Source organism: Eretmochelys imbricata, chromosome 10, assembly GCF_965152235.1.
Source record: "Eretmochelys imbricata isolate rEreImb1 chromosome 10, rEreImb1.hap1, whole genome shotgun sequence".
In the NCBI taxonomy this organism is placed as follows: Eukaryota; Metazoa; Chordata; order Testudines; family Cheloniidae; genus Eretmochelys; species Eretmochelys imbricata.
In genome coordinates, this window is record NC_135581.1 from 43,453,095 (window position 1) to 43,475,404 (window position 22,310).

Consider the following 22,310-nt stretch of genomic DNA (forward strand, 5'->3'; position numbering starts at 1 on the left):
CCAAAGACTTCAGTGTTCTCAAAGATCTGTAGAGTGGATTAAGGAAAAATGCAAATATTTAACTTCACTACCTCTCTGTAACATGAGGAGCGTGGGTGAACTCATGAGTATTGCAACCGTATCCTTTTCTCAAGTTTGCATGAATCCTGGCTTCAGAAGTAAGAGAGCCTATCCACTACTACAAAATATAAAATTGTGATTTAGCTACGAAGTACACCATTCCTACTTTGGAGACTGAAGCAAAAATAAACCGTTGATCTCTGCACCAGTCTTCCTGCATGCTGCACAATGATTAAGTTAAAGTAGCTTGAAATACAAACTTGTACCCAAAGTAAGAGATGGATAGGAGTTGCTTCTATTAATGGCAGAGAATTGTCTGCTTTCATGTGCAGCTAGGGAATTGACTGCTAGTTTGAATTTGTGTTTCAAAGTGAAATGCTCTTCTAGCTATTGCAGACAGTTTTCTTTGCAGCATCATTATCCCTTTTTCCCCACTAAATCTAAACTGGCAGATTGAAAATGCAGTAGTAAAGATCTAGTGTAATGCTGTATGCAGCAGACTTTGGCTATGGGAGTAACATACAGCCAGGGTTGAAGAATTCTTTTAATACTTGGGAATTGCATTTGTGAGTTACAAGGGCCCGTAATTGGAGTGCAGTCAGTCTTTACAGATCTAGATGGAGACATCTGAACTAGTTTGAGGGCATGCACGCAATTTCCAGAAGCCCAGCAAGCAGAGACATGTCACTTCAGATATTCAAGTCCCTTTACGTCGTCTAGGGATATGTGGTTTACCCCTTCCTACCTTGTGAAATAGCCCACAAACCTAGAACAGTTTCTGGTTTTGCTATCTTTGCCTTTAAAAGTCTGATTACCAATTGATTAAGTTTGTTAAACTGTGGTTCCATCTAGGCCCAGCCTCCCGCTCAGTGGAAATGCTGAGAGAAATGATTAAATCTGGAATGAATGTTGCCCGTCTCAACTTCTCTCATGGAACTCATGAGGTAAGGGCAGAGAGAGTCTGCTGGATCAGGACAATGTTTAATCAAAAATGCTTTCATGGGGCGAGATACTTGGTCCAAGGTGTGTGTGTGTGTGCTGCTTCAAGCTTCCAGCCGTAGGCAGTGGGAAGATGATACTTAATCACAAATTACGCATTCTTTCAAAAGACAAGTTAACATCCATATCCTGTATGTGCAGGTTCCTTAATGCACTTGGTAAGGTGTCTTGCCATCAGTAACTTTAGAGTCAAAACATGCACAACTGGCCATGCTAAGCAAAGGAACAATATTAGGGTGATCTCTCTCTCCCTGTACATGTCTCTGCCCTGCAAAAAATCTCATGCTAGAATCTTCTTTACCCAAACTGTCATCCTTAGACACTTGCAGGAGAGGTTTGTTCAGGCCTAATCTTAAAGTATGACCTGAGCCCACCCATCCTGAGGGGGTTGAGTTGTTTTCAGACCCAAACTGACACTTCCTCCTGAGCCTGGGTCAGTACTGTCATCTGTAGCATATCCATTGGTCTGCACAGCCTCATTTCGGCTGGCTGCTGCCAGCTGGTCTCTGCTGTAGAGAGAGAGGTATGCTGCACTGAAACGCCTCAGCACGCTCAATCCAGCACAGCAAGGTGACAGTGGCTGACAGGAGCAGGGCATGCAGCTGCTGCTTCACGTACCCCACAGGCAGGAGAAGGTGAGCAGAGATGATCTGAGCTATGCAAGTTGTTTTTTTTCCTCACCTGAACCTGACACTTGTAGTTAGGTCCTATGGTGTTCAGGTCCCATTGCATGTCTCAAGCTTACAGTTCACTGGAGGCTGATTAACCTTGGTATTTGCCACTTACGACAGTTTACTACACGTGGGCATACTTTCCTAGTTAAACAACTACTAAATCGCTCTGATTCTTCCCCAGCTTGTCATAAAGCACCACTATATCAAGAGGGCTCTGTTCTTGCACTCCACTGAAGGCGCTTCTAAATATGCAGGAGTATGAGGTCCCCTGCTCTAAAGAATTTTCTGGCTAAATTGAATCAACCTATTTGAGCTGCAGTCTCTTGTAATAGGCATAAATGAAAGCTGCTGGGAAAGCGGGTATGTGTATGTATGTGTGCACACTTCCTTACGATCCCTTAAGTGTGTTAGCAAATGCTAGCCTGTAAAACCTTTTTCTAAGGGTATTCTGTTTGCTGCAGTCTGGATTTCACTAAACTAATAGGTCACTGACACAGCTGGTATACAGGTGACCAGTTTCAAGATCCTTGAAGCATGGACGTTGCCTCTTCGTTGCCTCTGAAGGAAGTCCTTTTTTGAAAAAAACAAACATGAAACCTAAATCACTTGACTCGTGTTACTACATATCCTTTAAGTCCTTCCAACTACCACTTAGAATTAGGTTGGGTAGGAATAAAAACAAACATAGGAACAGCCATACTGGGTCAGACCAAGAGTCCATCTGGCCCAGCATCCTGTCTCCCGACATTAGCCAGAGCCAGATGCTTCAGAGGGAATGAACAGAACTGGAAATCATTGAGTGATCATCTCTTGTCATCCACTCCCCACTTCTGGTAGTCAGAGGTTTTAGGGACGCCCAGAGAATGGGGTTGGATTCCTGCCCATCTTGGCTAATAACTAGTGATGGACCTATCCTCCAGGAATTGATCTAATTCTTTTTTTTGAACCCAGTTATAGTTTTGGCCTTCACAACATCCCCTGGCAAAGAGTTCCACAGGCTTACTGCATTGTATGAAGAAGTACTTACTCTTGTTTTTAAACCTGCTTCCTATTAATTTCATTAGGTGACCCATGGTTTTTGTGATATGCAAAGGAGTAAATAACACTTCCTTATTCACTTTCTCCACACCATTCATGATTTTATAAACCTCTGTCATATCCCCCATAGTCATCTCTCTTCCAAGCTGAGAAGTCCTAGTCTTTTTACTCTCTCCTCATGTGGAAGCTGTTCCATACCCCTAATTTTTGTTGCCTTTGTCTTCCAATTCTAATTTTTTTTTTTTGAGATGGGATGACCAGAACTGCATACAGTATTCAAGGTGTGGATGTACCATGGATTTATGTAGTGTTTTCATATTTTCTGTCTGTCCCTTTCCTAATGGTTCCTAACATTCTCTTGGCTTTTTTGACTGCTTAGTTCTAATAACCAACTACTTCCGAGTCAGTATAGAGGTCTGTTGGAGTGGAATGAAATTCCATTTCTTCCTCAGCCACTGGTTTGCTGTTAACATGTGAACTTTATTCAGCAAACACTGATCTACTACTACAGAAATAAACAGAGTGCTGTTAAAGTTATACATTTTGTTGTAGGCCATGCAACTTGCTGACTAGTACAATTCCATGTCTCAGAAGCAAACTCTTAACTACTTCAAATAAGTCCTGGGTCTCTGTTGCTTGGCTTGCTAGTTTGCAGAGGTATGTTCCCTGACTGTTATGGACATCATGCTCTGGCATTTGAAAGCACTGTTAAATTTATGTGAGGAATAAGATCATAAGAAATGCAAACCATTTGTTGTCAAAGACAAGCCCCCTCAGTTTATATAAATAGACTAGATTCCTCTTTGTGACCTGAGATGTGGAAGTGATCCCATTCCCAAATATGGCTTCCCTTGCAGTGATGCCCAGGGCCTCCATGTTGCCTGTCCTTTAGCCTTCAAAATGTCAGGGGCTGTAGTTTCTATAGGACACAAAGTAAGCACCTCAAGCTATGTTACAACTTGGCCTCTTGCCCTCCCCTGAACTTTAAAGGGCACAGGTCATTAAAATGAACGCACACACTGCAGAAACCACAAACATGCTGACATTTAAAGTTACGGAAAACTGAAAAATCTAACCATTGGAATAGTGTCAGTGGCTGGGCTTCTGACCGTGGCCAGAGCCAGAAGCTGCTCATGTGTATGGCAAGAAGTATGCCTTGACTTATTTTTCTCCTTTCATAATCTCAGCACTTTCAACAGTTATCTGTCCCTTGGGAATGCTGTACTCCTAACTTGGATGGATGAATATATAGGGTAATGCAGAGATTCCAGTCTTATGTATAGCAAAGTTTCTTGACCCCCTCAGGCCACAACAGGCTGTTCAACTTTAACTTCTCCCCACACTAATCCTTCAGCTATTTCCTGGACTCCCATTTAATGGTCCGTCCCCCACACTCTCCTGCTGGTAATAGCTCACTTTAAGTGATCACTCTCATTAGTGTGTATGGTAACACCCATTGTTTCTTGTTCTCTATGTATATAAATCTCCCCACTGTATTTTCCACTGAATGCATCCAATGAAGTGAGTTGTAGCTCACAAAAACTTATGCTCAAATAAACTTTAGTCCCTAAGGTGCCACAAGTACTCCTTTTCTTTTTACAATTGTCAGGAATATTCATTAGGTTTATATACCTCCGTTCCTGTGACCAACTTGACACCTTATGTGTGATTTGAGTTACTCCCAAAAACTGAGGTTCACAAGGTTTACATACTCCTGAAAACTTGATTGTATTGCTGCCTTCCAAGTTTGCCTACATACAGTCTAAAAACTGATGCTACTTTCCTGGCACTTTTTTCACTGCATAGTCTGCAGACCTGTTTCTGTTTCAGTTCTTATTTAATCTGGAGGTCACTGATATTTGCTTGAATACTTAACCTTTTGCTTTCTCCATGCTTGTCTACCATATCTATTTTCAGGATCAAATGTCACACCCTTTCTAATTTGCATCTCTTTTCCTATCCCATTGTTTGTACAAGAGTGCAAGAAACTGTAACCATACTAGTGGCTGAAATAAAAATGAGTAGACCAAAAACCAGATCCCAGTTATACCAAACCATACATTGCAAAAGCATGATGAGTAAAAGGTCTAAAGCTTTATCGGATGTTGGATAGACTTCCTCCAGCAGCTTCCAATAAAAGCCTTTGATGGAGTGTGGAACTTCATGTAAACTTGGTAGTAACATCACTGTTGTAACAGTGATCAAATGAGCTGGCTTCTGCCAGCTCAGGTTATCCACCTCCTTTTTTAATTAACAAATTCCTTTCCCTCTAGTTCAGGGGTAGGCAAACAGTTTTGCACCCAATGTGGCCCTCGGGCCAAAAAGTGTATGGAGAGCTGGGTAGGGAGGGCTGTGCAACAGCCTGGCCCCCTCCCACTTCCAACCCTCCCCTGCTCCTCGTCACCTGACTGCCCCCTGACAGGTTCCCCAGGACTCCCACGCCTATCCAACTGCCTCCTGCCCCTTATCCAACCCCCCCACCCCTTTACCATGCTGCTCAGAGCACCAGGACTGGCAACTGAGAGTAGCACATTCCTGCGGGGAGCAATTTAATACACTATACTAGCCCTCCATACATTTTCAGAACCCTGATGTGGCCCTCAGGCCAAAAATTTTGCCCACCCCTGGCCTATGTAATACTGTGCCAAGCTGGACCTGAATTCTGTAGCAGCTTCAGACTCAACCTGCAGTTTTGTACAATGTGCTCTGTCCAGCTTTATGCTCTCCTAAACTGTCTCTTCAGACCTTGCCATTTTTGTTCTGGAGCACTGCTGAAATTGTCAGTAGAAAGCTGGAGGTTCTTACATGTGGGTAGGCAGCATCCAGATCTTTTGGCCTCCGGCTGGTGTGGAAGACAGTCTGGGGTTGTGGCACTCAGAAGGCAGTTTGGGCTTTTGGTACCAGAGAGTGAGTGTGTGTGTGTGTGTGTGTGTTTCCAGTGCTATGAGGAGGGGAGTGCTAGTTCTTCACCCTGGCAATTCTTGGCAGCTGAGCAGTCCACTGCATCCAAAGGTAAAGCATACTGGCTAAAAACTTCTGTTAAAAAAATTAATAACAAAATAATATTGATGCTTTAAACCAGCACTGGGCTTCCATGTTAGTACCCATTGAGAGAAAGTGAATTACTTGCACTTGCCTGCCATTGGTTTTGGCTGTCTTTGCACACTTGACAGAACTGAATTTACTTAGGCTGGTCTATAAACAGCTTTTGTATGAATATAGCTATATTTAGGGCTGTGACTTTGCCAAAATATTTCTACTAATACAATCCTAGTATGGACTGTTACCCACACCACACACAGCAAGGTGCCTCTTACCAGATAGCTTCCTGACTGGAAGGGAAATACTGGTATAAGTACCCAACATAACTGTACCCACCCTAAGGGAATTGTACCACTTGAACTATACTGATAGTTAACTCTTGTAAAACCTGGTCCATACACATGGCCTTCAAAACAATGAGTAATCTTCATTAACTGAAAGCTTAAATTCTGCACTGTATTCCACTCTGATGGAGTAACTCGGCATGGGGGAAGGGGACAGCAGTCTTTTACTGTAGGCTCATAGTGTCCAGGACAGTAAATGAAAAGAAGTGGGCTGAAAGTACTTCCTTTTTTTCTCTCTCTCTCTCCCTCCCCCCCCCCCCCCTTGCCAGTACCATGAAGGAACAATCCGGAATGTGCGAGAAGCTACAGAGAGCTTTGCTTCTGATCCCATCACCTACAGACCTGTGGCTGTAGCACTGGATACCAAGGGACCTGAAATCCGAACTGGACTTATCAAGGGAGTAAGTTTGTTCTGTATGATCAGTAATTATACAAGCTTTCATTCTACATGGAAAAAATTCCTCTAAGGAACTAGATAGTCTTGTGGCTGTAATACTAGCTCTGCTTCTGGACCAAGGGTTAGTGTTAACAAACCTCTGAATGAAAGAATGAAGCTGGACCATTTTCAGCCACTTCAAGTTCAGGGGGCTGAGTATTGCACAGTGTGGATGAATTGAGTGTCCGCTGTGCAAAACAGGAGTGTGACCATAATGAGCATGCTTACTGTGATGGAACACGTCACATACAGGAAAGTAACCTTGCCAGTTTGTGACTATTCTTTTCCATTGTTGGCTCTGGGGTGGGGCTGTGTGCACAGAATACACTGTAGGTGTGAGAGACATACTTCTAGCTTTGTGATGGCAACTTCTGCTATAAGTCACAACTGCTATCCTGAGGGAAGTGGATATTAAAGTCAGCTTAAAACCAGAAGGGACTACCAGATCATCTAGTCTGACCTCCTGTATATCACAGGCTATCAACACTTGCATGCTAATCCCAACACCCCACATGCTATTCTGTTACTAAAGTTTCCATTGTTGCACACAGAGTGGCACAGCAGAGGTGGAACTTAAGAAGGGAGGAACTCTCAAAGTGACCTTGGACAACGCCTTCATGGAGAAGTGTGATGAAAATGTACTGTGGCTGGATTACAAGAACCTCCCCCATGTTGTGGATGTGGGCAGCAAAATCTATATAGATGATGGCCTCATCTCCCTGCAGGTTAAGGGGAAAGGTATGTAATAATCAAGGGATTCCAATACCGTGAACCCTGCACTCATGTTGATCTGTCCCTTCACATCTAAGTATTAACTTGTGGTAATGTTTCACTTTGCAGTAACAATTCCATTTAGTCTATCTTCAATAGCTAGCTGAGCTTACTTGGTACTTTACTGGTGAGTGGCCACCCATTTTCACTTCCAGATTTGACCTAACATAATGGGGATGGACTTCTGATTTTGGTAAATGCAGTAAAACCACATCTAATTCCTTACCGTTAAAGCCATGATTCCAGTAACTGAGTGATGACTTAAGCCAGATTTCACTAGGCTGTACATGTTATCCTAAACCAGGGGTAGGCAAACTACTGCCCGCAGGCCACATCCAGCCCCTCAGACCTTTTTAACCACCCCTCCTTCTACCCCCCAGGAGCAGGGTCAGGGGCTTGCCCCACTCTGCCCGCCCGACACTCCCACATGTTCAGGTGGGACCTGCATGAGGACGCACATGTTCTGTGGCTGCACAACCCAATTACCAAATGCACCTCATACGCTATCAAAGCCTGCAATGTGCAAGCCCATGTGCCTGCTACTTGTTCTCTTAGCTGACTTTGCTGTTTTAGTAGTGTTAATTTTCCATTGCTGATAAAACAGAGTAGTTGGCCAGGACATGCCAACTGTATTGCTCACATTAAAGAGGGCATGGAAAGGAGGTAAGTTTGGTTTAATTATTGTAATACTTTATTATGATTAATTTTTATTTCCACTAAAATGTATCTTTATTAAATAAAGCTTTATTTGAATCTCTGAAATTTTAATTTCATAAGCATTCATGGCCCTCCATTCAATTTCCACACCCAGATGTGGCCCTCAGGCCAAAAAGTTTGCGCATCCCTGTCCTAAACCCTTCATTGCTAGCTGCTCTGATAAAGCACAGGTCAAATTTTTGGTCATTAACTACTTGACAATTTCTGCCACTTGCAGGGAAAGCTGGCTACCTCCAACTAGTTGAGTATCCCATGAACTTAGAGTATTAGCATGCCATGGTCTGTGCACAGACCAAGGCATATTAACTGAATTCTGAAAGTGATGCAGAAACCAATGGGTAGGGAACTTTGAGTAAAAAACCTAACCATTTAAAAATCACTGGTTTTGGTATAAATAAACTGTTCTGGCAAATAGTGAGAACTATGCCTCCTGGCAAACTATTGTCTGCTCTCTAAATAGCTTCTCTGCAATCCTCAGATACCAGCACAATAAATCTGCATCAGTGGACAGAGTTGCTGATTCTTGTATAGAATACCTAATCTTTCTGATCTGGGGTGCTTATCTCCCTTCTGAAAGGGGAGTAGTATGGGACTGGGATAGGGAGACTTTGAGTACTCAACCTATCTGCCCTCTTGCTGCACCATGCCAATTCCTGTTTGTAAAATTAGATCATATAGCTAATGTGGGACTAGTCTTACTGGGAAGTGAAGTACCAACAGTTCTGTTCTGTGTTTTTGTTTGTGTTTTTTTTTTTAAGCTATCTGCTTTCATGGTAGAATGCACTGAACTGTGGCTGGTGAAATGCATCCTCCAGGGCTCCCCCTCTTTCAGTGGTACTTATACTTGCGAGTGTTCTGGAACAAGTGAACAGCCTGTCTCGAAGTCACCAAATTGCATTTCTGTAGTTCAGCAATCATACTCGCAAGTCTATAATGAATAGATATCTTCCCTTTTCAGGAATGGTGGTGGAGGTGAATCTAGACTGACAGAATTTATTCACAGGAGCAGGATTTATCAGACCAATGCAAAATGCGGGTGCTCCCAACCAGCCTGTGCCTAAGGGATTACCATAACATGATTGTCTATTGCAAAGGCAAAAGACAATCTAATTGTGCTGTCTGTTGGGCAAAACAGCTCTGGTTGTGAAAGTGCTCAGTCACCTGCTCTTCTCCAGTAGAAAGAGGAGATTGTACTGGTCACTTCCTACTGAATAATGGTGAACTGGTGGGGGAGCAAGCAACAGACTCTATGAAAGTAAGATGCTGACTTAAACTCATCCAATTTAATTCAGGTGCAGACTATGTTCTCACTGAAGTTGAGAATGGTGGTATGCTTGGTAGCAAGAAGGGTGTAAATCTGCCTGGTGCTGCAGTGGACCTTCCTGCAGTCTCTGAGAAGGACATTCAAGATCTGAAATTTGGTGTGGAGCAGGATGTGGACATGGTGTTTGCTTCCTTCATCCGCAAGGCAGCTGATGTCCATGCTGTCAGGCAAGTGCTGGGAGAAAAGGGGAAGAATATCAAGATCATCAGCAAGATTGAGAACCATGAGGGTGTGCGCAGGTGAGCTTTCCCAAGCATGGCTTGTACAAGTGACAGTAAAGACTCTCACAGGTATGGGGAGGGGGGGAAAAGACACTGGGAGCACAAATTTCATTTTGCTGAACTGCAGCTTGTCCTTTTGGTTCTTATCCCACTTCTCCGCAGAAATGAGTCACTACTATACTACTGCCTTCATTGCAAAACTGGTTAGCAGTTATTGCTGTATATCTATCAACATACTGTAACATACAAATGGGTACTTTTTTTTTTTTATTTTTTTTAGTCAGTCTTATGTACCTCACCTCATCAGCTCAAACTTCAGTAACTTGCTGTGGATCGCCTGGTACTTAATGCTAATTAGCAAGGCCTCTACTTTTTTCCCTGTATGAAAACTTAATCTCCAATTCTAATAGCAGCCAGTGACACTAAAGTATTGACCATTTATTTCTCAAGTGATTCAACAGATATGTCAACGCTGCACCCAAAAACAAAACAAAAAAACCCACCTGAAGCAGCAAGTCTCAGACCCCAGGTCAGCTGACTTTGTCTGCGGCTAAAAATAGTGTAGATGTACCCAGTGTCACAATACTTGCTCCTTGTTCAATTTAGAAAACTGGAATCTGATTAGCTACCAAAATGATAATCTCTTCTCTCCTCCTTAGATACACCTGGTATTGTAATTACCTTTCACATAACACAAGTAGGCTTTGAATGAGAGTATATTTTTATCAGTGAATGTCAATTTCATCCTCTACACACTTTTTTTATCAATAATTAAAATTTTCCAATAGGAGAAGTGAGAGAAATGCTGCTTGATAATTTAGTCAAAATCCAGTGATTTAGACTTGTTACAAATGGACTAATGAATGAATAGTAAAATGACTTGTACATTTTAAGGATAGTTGCTTTGTATATTTTGACTTGTTGACAGCCTGTGTTTTAACATCTTGGAAAGCTTTTTGAATGCCATTATCTGTCATTAAATAACTGACCCCAGTTTCACACAATTGTGAAAATGTAAATTGATTTAAAAAGTTTAAAAATAAGCATCATACTATCCATTTAAATTATATATTAATAAGTGGAATAGCTTATGGGAACACAGTATTTGTAACTATACACCATCATCTAAGCAATAAACTTGTACTAATAGAAAAGTATCTGGTGGAGAGAGTGACTTCCACCTTTTCCCTGTAGTTCCTAGAACTGAAAGGTGTCTTGCAGATGGAGGAAAGAATAAAACAAATGTTTTGTTTTTTGGCCATGAGGTTTGATGAGATTCTGGAGGCCAGTGATGGTATCATGGTGGCCCGTGGTGACTTGGGTATTGAGATCCCAGCTGAAAAAGTCTTTCTAGCCCAGAAGATGATGATTGGACGTTGCAACAGGGCTGGGAAGCCCATTATCTGTGCTACTCAGGTACTTCAAATATCATTAGCTTTCGTAATCGGAGTCTTTATCGTATAACTTCTCTAATAGTACTTGAGATTCAGTATGCCCATTACACACTTAGACATTGTTTCAAGATATCCCTATCAGAGCATGAAGCTAACACACAGAGCAGGGCTGCAAAGTACAGTGACTCAGCAGCTTTTCTGTCTTCGTGAATAAGACGCAAGCAAACTGAGATTTCTATACTTGCTTATCCCAAGTTAGTCGTAAACACCTCGTACCTCTGTTCAAACAGAGTAATTTGGGTGTGGGAAGAGATGCCATCCAAACGTTCTTGTGACTGGACATCTTGCATGGTTTGGAATGAATTATATATAATATAAAAAAAAGGTTAAGCCCTAAAATATAGGGCCTAGAAACATTTTCATCCAAGTGAAGAAACCTTTTATGGATTGGCCAATCTCCCCTCATTTTCCTTTCCTCTTGTGTTCACTGGCCTGTCTCTCTGCATTTAATGGAGGCAGAAGGTTCAGTTTCCAATACAGAAGTTAAATTTCATTTTATAAGGGTAGCTGGCATTAGTGATAGTGGATTAACTCTCTCCCCATGTAAAGGAGTCTATTCTTCATTTCCTTTCTGTTATGACTTCAAAAGCAATTACAGTTGTGCAGGGTTTTATGTAAACTATTCTGCAGAAGGGCTCTTGTCTGAGTATATTCAGATTAAGTTAAAGCAAGTAACTCAAAGCCCAGAGAATGGAGCAGTGCCTTGTATGGAAAATCTCCAGAACTCTGCAGCAGCACTACAGCCTCAGTTGTAGGGACTAGAGGAGGCGCACAAATAAAATTTCTAAGTTGTTACTAATGGCAACTGAGATTCTCTTCTTCCCCAATACTTCTCCTTTTGCTTCACTCTTGGAGAGTGAGCTTTAAATGAGTTGATGGTGAGTAGGCAGATTACTCTTTACTCCTGGGGAAATTCTGCACCAAAAAAATTAAATTCTGCACACACTTCGAATTCTGCGTATTTGTCAAATTAACACAGTATTATCACACTAGTTTCCATGATTTTTGGTCACTTATTTCAAAATATCTGACAGCAAGTACATCTGTAACAATACAGCAACAAAAAATTCAGGAAATGTTTTTTGACAAATTCCTTACAAGGCATATTAATACAGAACTCTGAGTAATACATTTAAACTACAATACCATATTTCCCACACCCCTCTGAAGCAGTGCAAAGGCTTGGGGGAGTCAGGGTAATGGAGGAGTTGAGGGAGAGAAGTGATTGCTGGGATGGAGCCTGGGTGTGAACTTGGAGGATTGTTGGGTATGGGTCAGAAAAGTATATGGAACAGACTTTTTTTGGGAGGGAGGCGGGGGGGATTGTTAGGGAGCTTCCCCCATGCTGACCCCTAGCATCCCATTCAGTCAGACACATCTGACTTGCACCCCTTGTCCACGTCTCCCCCATTTCCATGTGGCCCTGCACGCCCTGCCCCGTCACCATGTGGCCCTGTACCTCCACTTCCATTCAGCCTCTGTCCCAGTCTGTCCTCCCCCACTAGCCCTTGTTTGACTCCCCAGCAGCCCCATGCTGTGTCTCCCCTTAGTCCCTGTCTCCTGACCTGGCCCAACAGGTGCTATGAAGATGGTAGGCTCTTTCTCTTCCCTAGTTGGCCAGGAGCTGCTGCTCTGTTCTAGCACCACAGCACCCTCTGGTGGGCAAAAGGCAGAGCAGCAGCAACTTTCAAGCCAAAGCTTTTTTCTGTGAAAAATTAAAAATATGCATGGCTCATTATGCCTGTGTGTAGTGGTGCAGAATTCCCACAGGAGTAACTTCTTGCAGGATTTTTATAAGCAGCCTTCTGGTACTGGAAGGATCATCTTCTTAGTATCTCTGCAGCTGGTGTTTCAAGAATAGCCTGGTTTCCATTAGTAGGATATTTAAAGGACCATATGGCTCTGGACACTAGCCAGTTGGGCCTCTTGGTGTTTACCACAATGCACACCAACTCCTGGCACTGTCCAACTGAGACCTCCTCACTGGAAAAGTCCCTAAATTTAAGTCACAGGTGGAGTAGTAAGTGGGGGAGACTGGGAGAAGGACCAAGACAAAACTATATTATGGGGACTGAAAGGTGGGAAAAGATGGTGCAGAAGGGATGGAGAACATAAGTTGGTGGGTTTTTGTTTTTGTTGGCTGGTTGGTTTTTTTTTTTGTTTTGTGTTTTTAAAACTACCCTTATCTTTCCACCCGCAGCCTCACTGGCAAAGTACTAAAATGCTACTTTGGCTGTAGTTTGTAGGCACTTCAGCCTCAACTTGCTTTCTGAACTGGTGTCTGTCAATTCTATTTCACATTTTCCTCTTCATAAAGAGTCAAAATAAACTGCTGAGAAGGCAGCGAAGCATTTTGGTGGGGAGGAAGGACTGTTTGAATAGTCAGTAAACAGTAGAAGTTTGAACTACCCGGTTCAAAATAGAGAAGGTGTTTGTACAACCTTTCCACCACTATTTTACTAAATGATTGCATAAAGGAAAGATGTCATATAAACCTGAAAAGTCTCACTTTTAAAAGGAAGTGGGCAACTAATGAGCCAGACTGTAATAGCAACAAGCCACAACGGTGTGCATTAGTTGGCTATTGATGTATTAATTTCTCTGATACATGCCTGGTTGTGGATTATGTGAACCTAAACCTCTCTCATCCTCATATTCAGCTCTTACCTTGCTGCTGATTAACTAGTAGTTGAATATTAATGGTACACGGCTGTCTTAAATAAATGCCAATTGTAGCATCAATTCATTTTTAATAATTCGTATGTAGCAGGTTTCTTGGTGAAATCTGCTGTAATGCTGTTTTAGAGTTCGTCGCAAGGTTTGGCATATCAGTATTCATACTTCAGTATGTCATCAGCTCTGTTTCCATGCATAACACTCTTGTTCTGGTGGCCAGACAAAACATACTTGTTTCAAATAGTCTAGTCAGACTTACTGATACTTAACTTTGTGCTGTACCCTACAGTATAAAATGCTTTAAAACACATTCCAGTGCTTACATAGATGTATTAGAAAAGTAGTTGGTCTCCTTCATAGTAGGCTGAGTAAATTAACACCCCAACTTCTCCTTTTCCAGATGTTGGAGAGTATGATTAAGAAACCTCGGCCAACCCGTGCTGAGGGCAGTGACGTTGCTAATGCTGTCTTGGATGGAGCAGACTGCATCATGCTGTCTGGGGAGACTGCCAAAGGAGATTACCCTCTTGAGGCTGTCCGCATGCAGCACGCTGTGAGTAGTGCCTTTGCTTTAAAGGGTAGAATTACATAGTCCAAAATTGGAAACTTTCCAAAGAGGTAAAGGTAGCATATATCCCACTTCCTGCTTTTCACTTCATCCAGATGTCTGGTTGTCCAAATGCATTCAGAGTCAAGTAGCAATACCTAACAGTTCTATAATGGCAGCTCCTTGTCCATGCTCCCACTAACCCCTGCTTTCTGAAAAAGTAAATCTGTTCTTCCTTCTATTTCTTCCTCCCATTCATCTTCCTAACCTACACTTACATGGAGCATGGACTTGTAAGCCCACTGTAGCCTGACCAGGAGCAGATCAGTGTGGCGCTGCCCTCTGCCACTAGATCATCTATGAGAAATGGTTTCCTTTACATGCCAGACATGCAAATGTCACTTGCCATGTGCTTTGTACTCATCACTTAGAGGCAGAGCCAAGAATTGAAGTGCAGTGCTGAGAGATGTCCACTTCAGTGGACTGTAAGAAACCGTAACTTATATTTATATGGCAAGGTTGAGCTTTCTTCGTTACCCTGGTGTTGATTTCCTTGAGTCCACGGCTCTAATCTCTAACTCAAGCTGCGGAGCTGCTCCAAGGATCATTTTGGCCTTTGAGCTCAACTCCATATACGGAAAAACCATTCAAATTTAAATAAATGAACTTGTGTGGTAAGGGAATGGGATGGTTTAATGGGGTGCTTGTTCCAGGTTTACTGTCCTGTTGCCTTCAACAGCTCTGCATTTGACTACTGTTTATGGGGATGTTTCTTGCATGATGACTGACAGGACTTTTTTTTTTTTTACATGTTTAAACTGCCAGAAACCTCTCTGCTCTGCCTTGAGTTCACCCAGCTCATCTTCCCATTAATTTAAGTTTAATGCTAAGTGTCTAGAAGTACTGATGATCTCCGGGTAACTGCTGTGAATTACAGCATTTACAATGCACTAGTTTGTCAGTTGCAGTTCAGGTTATATAGATTAATAAACATAGCTACTAATGTGCATTTACAATTCCTTACATAAGTATACTTTCTTCTCACTGTTAATTGTATTTGATTTATGTGCACTGGAACTCTTGTTCACTTAGGGAACAGATGATGAAACCAGACTGTGGGCCAATGATCTTAAAGCATGTGATAGCTCTGCACTGTAAACTACTCACTAACTGCCTGCCTAAAGCTTCTCCTACTAGGAAATCTTGAGGGTTGACCCTGATACCTAAATCTGGAAACTTGCTGCAGTAAAACTTAATTTCAGAAATGAACTCTTGTGATCCAGTTTAGTTTCAGATAATCTAGTTTGACTAGCAGAAGTTCTTTAGATCTGGCTACTAGATAGTATGTGGGTACTGGTGATCTCAAGTGTTTGACCTTCCTTTTTTTTAGTTACTGTAGGTAGATCAAAGAACATGGTCAACAGATTAATACAAGTGGTTCTAGGCTGTATTTTTCACGTAAGGCAAAATACTGCCTTTCTTAATGGATGGTGGCTTTTATTGATATAGTCTTGAACTTCCATATTATAGCTCATCGTACCTACACTGCATTTATGCAAGGTTCTTAATTACCAGGTTAAGTTCTGAACACTTGGTTTCATAGTGGCAAAACATATTGGAGAATTGAACCTCCAAGCATGAGAGGAAAATAAACCAGGGCACGCAGCTAAGGTGAAACTGAAGCTTCTGATGTAATGCAAAATGGTTGTGCCTACTGGCTTCAGAATCATAACCATCAAAGGTTTTGTCCCCACCTTTCTTTAAACTTGGGCTATCCCCTAATCAAACCCTGCATGTGGAGGCATTTAGTACCGCTGCAACGTTACTAGGAGTAGCTAGACACTTGTGGTTTTTTCCTAAAGTGAATGCTATTAGAATAGGCCAGGTTACAACCTCAGAGCACCAACTTCTGCTTATCCCTTTTTACCATGATGCAATGAGTAGTTAATATTGGCACACATGGACTAAGGCTTTTCTGCACAAAAGTGCACTAAATCCCCAGGCTCAGCCAAGGGCAGTTCAAAACATTGAGGCTTTCTGTTGCCTTTAGGGTGCAGGGAGGGGAAAAATCTCACGAAGCTCTCTAGAGTATCTGGGGTCAAAACCTCCAATTATGGAATCTGGCTTCTGTAAAATAAGGCTGTGAGGCTCAGTCTCTACCTTTCCAGACTAAGCCATATAAAATGGCAGTGTGACAGCTTACCAGCACTGCAAGCATTGACCACTGTAAAACTAACTGAAAGGAGCTGCTCTTCTTTCTAGAAGAAAACGGTTTATCCTAAACCTTACAGCGGGTAAGGAATCTGACATGACAGTGACACTATAGAAATGTCTAAACAGTTCAAACAAATTCAGGTTCCCCAAGCACTTATGCAGTCCCATTACCTGCAGCTCCATTTACCAGAACTGCTCTTCCTAGAAGTAGGGTCTTAATACTGGGTTGGTAAGTTTGTTTTTTCTCACTTCTAGAGCACAGTTTTCTCCCTTTCCAGGAGCATGAGGGTTTTACATACAGTGTATGGTGACTGCATAATCCTGGGTTGCTCCTGCTTTCTTCCCAGGTAACTTTGCCAGTGGTAAGACTGCCCAATTGCAGTGACAGCAAAATGAGCGTGGACCACTTTTATTGATGCTTTCTTGGTCTAAAAGTCAAGTCAGCTGATAAGAGTAGGACCCTTATGTTCCTGCTTTCCAGCTTCTGTTACGAAAAATGTATTACACATTTTAGCATCTTTTATAAATGTGAAGCAATACTTTGCTCAGAATCTAGTCCCTGTACACAAATTTTGCTTTTTTTTGTATTGCTATTCTGTATTGCCAAAACTTTGTTACAAAATACTCCAGCAGCAAAACTGGATACTTAGCTAATGGATGTAGGCTCAAAGATCACCAACAGCTGCTACCTGTATACATAAGACAGTATGTTTATCAAACATCAGCTCAGTGGTTAGGGAGTATAGATCAGACTGGTTCTTCACACCTAAGCTGAAAACAATGAGATGCTCTAGCTAGGTGCTCTCCCTCCCCATAGCTTCTAGGAACGTTAGGGTGTTTCAGAATCTGGAAGTACTTTATGTACTAATCTAAAAGAATTTATCCTCTAGGAATGGGGGAGAAAGCCTGTTTAAACTTGGTGCCAGAAGTTTCTCCAGTATACTTGATACGTCCTTTCTACACCCAATGAATCTCTCTGACCTGACAGATGTGTTGATAGAATGTAATAATTACCACTTGCTGACAACTCTCTAATTTCCACTGGATATCAAAAATTGACTCTAGTGATAATCCTAATGTCCCCAAAAGATGAGGCACAGTCCTCTAGGAGTTCAGTAGCAAGTTTCCAGATGTTGGACAGGATACCTCTCCCTGGGAAGGAAGCAGCTCCTAAAATTTCCATTCGTCCTGTCAGTTTAAAAAGTTGACAGCTAATTTGACCGGTGGGAAAAGCAAGTCTTGAAACTCTGCCCTTGCCTGTTTGTCTAAAGAGCTCAATGAAATTCAAAGAAAGTAGGGCATGTCTATACTCCACTGCAGTTTGGACTATAGGATGTTAATAGCACATACCAAAGTGCTTTGCAGTAACTTTACCATGTGTATGCTGCAGGTGCATACTAAGATTTCTAGTTCACGTTAATGTAATCCATTTTCCAAACTGAAGGGCAGGTCTACTCTACAGACTTGCATCAGCAAAGCTGCAGCACATCTGGTGAAGATACTCTAAGCTAACAGAGCTCTCTCCCGTTGGCTGAATTGTGACCGCTTCTCACAGAGGTGGAGTTACGTCAGTGGGAGAATTTCTGCTGCTGACATAGCGCTGCCTGCACAGGGGGTTACGGTCAGTGTAGCTATGTCACTCAAGGGCAGGGGTCTCAAACACAAATGACCACAAGGGCCACATGAGGACTAGCTCATTGGCCTGAGGACCACATTACTGACCCTCCACCCCTGCCCTGCCTCTTCCCACCCCTTCCCTGCCCCCAGGGGGTGGAGGAGGGGTGTGGAGTGTGGCGGGGACTTAGTGCACCGGGGGTGGGGTGCGGCAGGGGGCTCAGGGCAGAGATGCAGGGGGACCGCAGGGAGCTGGCGGGCCACAGGAAATAGCCCGTGGGACATGTGTTTGAGACCCCTGCTCAAGGGTATGGATTTCTTTCACACCTCTGAGTGATGCAGCTATACCGAAGTAAGTATGTAGTTTAGACTAAGGGCTTGTCTACACTGGCAATTTACAGCACTGCAACTTTCTCACTCAGGGGTGTGGAAAAACACCCCCCTGAGCACAGCAAATTTCAGTGCTGTAAAGCGCCAGTGTAAACAGTGCACCAGCGCTGGGAGCTGTGCCTCTTGTGGAGGTGGCTCTGCCATGACTAAACAAGCCACGTTAAAGCGCTGCCTTGGCTTTTATATGCAGACAAACAGTTGTTGCACAGGTGGGCCATGGCGTTTTCATAACATGTTGGGGGTGTGACAGGGGAGCCTCAGAAAGAAAAAGGTTGAGAACACCTGATTTAGGTGTCTCAGTCTGAATTATTGTTACAAAGAATCTGGTGGCTGGAGACCAGGAGTCAGAATTTCCACATCCTCTGGGATATCTAGACAAGCTGCTGAACTTGTAACTTAAATAAAGAAAATTATAAGGTGGGCATAACGGTGACAATTCATTAACATTTGTAACATGCTTGTCCTCACCTGGAAAGTCCCATAGAGTGAGGTATCTCTATTTAGATGGATTTAGTCTGTCTGAAGCCTCCATTTGTCTTGCTTGCTATAAATAACTTCAGCTAGTAATCTCTTCAAGAGTATCAACTTTTCTGCATGCTTTTTTAGTAAACTCTGCAAGCCTTCTTTATGTGGCTGTGAAGGGCTAGCATTGCCTAGTCAGACAAGAATTCTTGTCCTAAAAATGCTTGGTTAGGCATACCTACTGATCTGTATAAAATTCCTAGATTCTATACAAACTCACTTGGAATATCCATGGACTGTCTGTAAACTGGATGTGGAAGCTTCTCATGACACCTTCATTCTATGAACAAAAACTAGAAGCATCTTCTGTAGTTGTACGCTTGACTAAGTAGAGTAAATACAAATATTAAATGAGGATTTCTGTACGCTACATTTTTTTTGAGAAAACCATATAAGGAAGACTTGTAATACTGTTCACAGTATAGAAACTAAAGGGTAGGGTGGTGCAACTGTAAAGATTAAGTTTCTTGGCTTGTCTTTAAGGTAACAGCCAAACCATAAAATGAGCCCGCCTTCTTTGCTTGCAAAGAATGAGATGGAAGGTGGTGGCATTGTTAACAATTGGACTCTTCTTCTATAGAAGATTATTCTAACAGTGCTCTGGGCCATTAGAAGGGTGGGGTGAACACATATGCATCCCTGAAGCAACATATACCTTGCATTCTACTACTATGTGTTCTCTGGCACACCTAAAAGTTGAGCCCCTGGTAAAGTGCAGAAGCAGGACCTACAGTAAGCTGACACTTTAAGGCTTGTCTACACACTATGGGAGTGTGATTTCTAAAGTGCACTGTTGTACATTAATTGGTGCACTTAACATAGTACTGTTTTAAAAAAAACTACATAAAATTGCACCGAGGAACTTGTAGTGTGCACCAGCAGTGTCTACATCGACCAACTAATGTGCCACACATAAATGTGCTTTAGAAATCCTACCCCATAAAGTGCATTACCCCACCATGTAGATATGCCCTTAGCATATAATTAGATGAGCAGTTTTCATAAGGAAGTGGGGGCCCCCCACCTTCCTTAGCCTAAACAAATAGACAATTCAAAAAATTTAGCCTGACTTCAGGCCCTGGGGCGGCTTGACTGTAAAGCTATCTGTACTTGAGATTTTTTGAGAGCAGCTATCAGAATAATGTAGCAGAAAAGGTCCCATTCTGAAAACACATGATCTGATGTACAAACTAGCTGTAAGAAATGGCACTGAATGTCCACTAGCCTTGGCAATGTTAGAATTCTAACCGTGTTTGTCTATATTAAATCTTAACCTCCAAGCCAAAGGAAGTTTCACAACCCTACCTCTAATAATCTTTGCCTGCATGACTATGACAATTAAGCAAATTAACTCAATATCACATTACTCTCTGGTGTATCTCTTTCCTTCTTTCTGTCACTTCTTTCTTCTCCCTCCCTCTTACCCCGGCCTGCAGATCGCTCGCGAGGCTGAGGCCGCAATTTTTCACCGTCAGCTGTTTGAAGAACTTTTCCGCGTCACTGCTAACAACAGGGACCCTGCTGATGCCATGGCTGTAGGCGCTGTGGAGGCCTCTTTTAAGTGCTTAGCTCCAGCTCTGATAGTTCTGACCGAGTCTGGCAGGTAGGGCTCAGAAAGGGCAAGAAAGACTTAGGCTCTAAAGATAAATAAACATTTTCACTCCACAGAGCGTGCGTTAGAGATGCTCTAACAAAGACAAACTTCTTGTGCTTCAGGCCATGTTTCGATGGGTAGAAACACATTCCACTATAACACAATAGTACACACCCTGTGAGCAGCTCTTTGTAGTTCAAAACTTCAGCTTGGCATACACTAGCAGAATCTGAGTTTACATCATCCTTATAGTACAGCAGGATTGGAGGTAGGTAGAAGCAGAGCAAGAGTGCCTGGCAGTTGGGCATGGATGTGAAGAGTGTGCTGGCCAGGCAGGGTGGGGTGATTTGGCAGGTCTCACTTGAATTCAGAAGAGAAACCTCTTTATCAATTATCTGGTGGGTGAATGTTTATTAAATAGCATACACTGATTGCTAATTTGAGGTTGCACAAGCAGTGTGCTTAGCTAAACAGATGACCGCCACCAGCGTGGTACCATACATTAATCTGGACTTGCTAGTATAAAACTGATTGGTAAATCTTCTGAATATCAAAATAAAGGTTATGCTATTGGCATCCTGCTGGGCATGGCACCTCACCTTACCCTGTCACCTGAGCGCTGACTGACACGAATGTCGTCTTCCCCGAATGCGTGTTGCTCTTATAGATTGCTCGTGAGGCCGAAGCCGCCATCTTTCACAGGCAATTGTTTGAGGAACTACGTCGGCTGGCCCCTCTGAACCGTGACCCTACGGAAGCCGCCGCTGTTGGCGCTGTAGAAGCTTCCTTCAAGTGCTGCAGTGGGGCTATTATCGTCCTCACCAAGTCTGGAAGGTAGGAGGTGAAAGGTTCCCTCAAGTCAAATGGACTTCAATGACCGGGGTGGGGGTAAAGGACACCTTCAAAAGTGTGTTTTTAAGAATGAATGAAATGGTGACACTGAAGCAGCTAGAAAACCAGGCAACTTCCAAGCTAAGGTCATCAGTCTGCAATACCCAGTTTCACTAAGAAGATGGACAAACATTTCAGAAATCTGCAGATATTTAGTCTTAATTCAGTTCTTCAGCGTTCCTCAACCATTTTGGCATCAGCACCAAGCATGTAGAATTTTTTTTTTCTGCTGATAAAATTGCATCTTTGTTGCCAGTAAAGCTGGCTGGAAAACTTTGACAGGAAACAACTTTTGAAAGTTTGTGTTTAGTCACTTTAACCAGAGAAATCTTGGATTTTGACAGTAGGTCTGAAGTTCACTGGATGCAGAATCTAGCTTTTTGAATAAGGCAGTACCTTTCAGCCTACATTTCCAGCTGAGTTGACTACAGTAACAGCAAAAGTAAAGACCTGCCTGACATGGCATCACTAGCTAAACCATTATTAGAATATTGACTCCTCCTGTCTTCTAGTCCTATGACCATACAGCAGACTTCAAGCACAGGACTACTGGGCCTGGCTTAAAGAGAGGCTTGTTTAAACAGGAGGCTAAAAATACAGAAGTTTGTTCCCTTTTGTAGGTTAACACTTCTTAATGTCTGTCCTGCTTGGGTGTACAGTCTAAGATCAGTGTATTGAAGACAATAAAGCAAGGCCTAAAGTATCCAACAGACAAATTGTGGAATATGCCTCTAATACTAGGTTCACCCAATGCCTGTTTCCTGCACCAGCTTCCACTGCTT

The 22,310-nt window shown here is 42.6% G+C and overlaps 1 protein-coding gene across 1 annotated transcript in view; it reads left to right on the forward strand.

Annotated features, from left to right (window-relative positions):
- PKM (pyruvate kinase M1/2) overlaps positions 1–22,310 on the forward strand; it is a 42,800-nt gene that overhangs the window by 15,459 nt on the left and 5,031 nt on the right. The window contains exons 3-9 of the mRNA XM_077828188.1: positions 913–1,004; positions 6,427–6,558; positions 7,145–7,331; positions 9,374–9,644; positions 10,892–11,042; positions 14,157–14,309; positions 21,305–21,471. Coding sequence (XP_077684314.1) covers positions 913–1,004; positions 6,427–6,558; positions 7,145–7,331; positions 9,374–9,644; positions 10,892–11,042; positions 14,157–14,309; positions 21,305–21,471 — 1,153 coding nt within the window. The remainder of the gene's footprint in view (positions 1–912; positions 1,005–6,426; positions 6,559–7,144; positions 7,332–9,373; positions 9,645–10,891; positions 11,043–14,156; positions 14,310–21,304; positions 21,472–22,310) is intronic.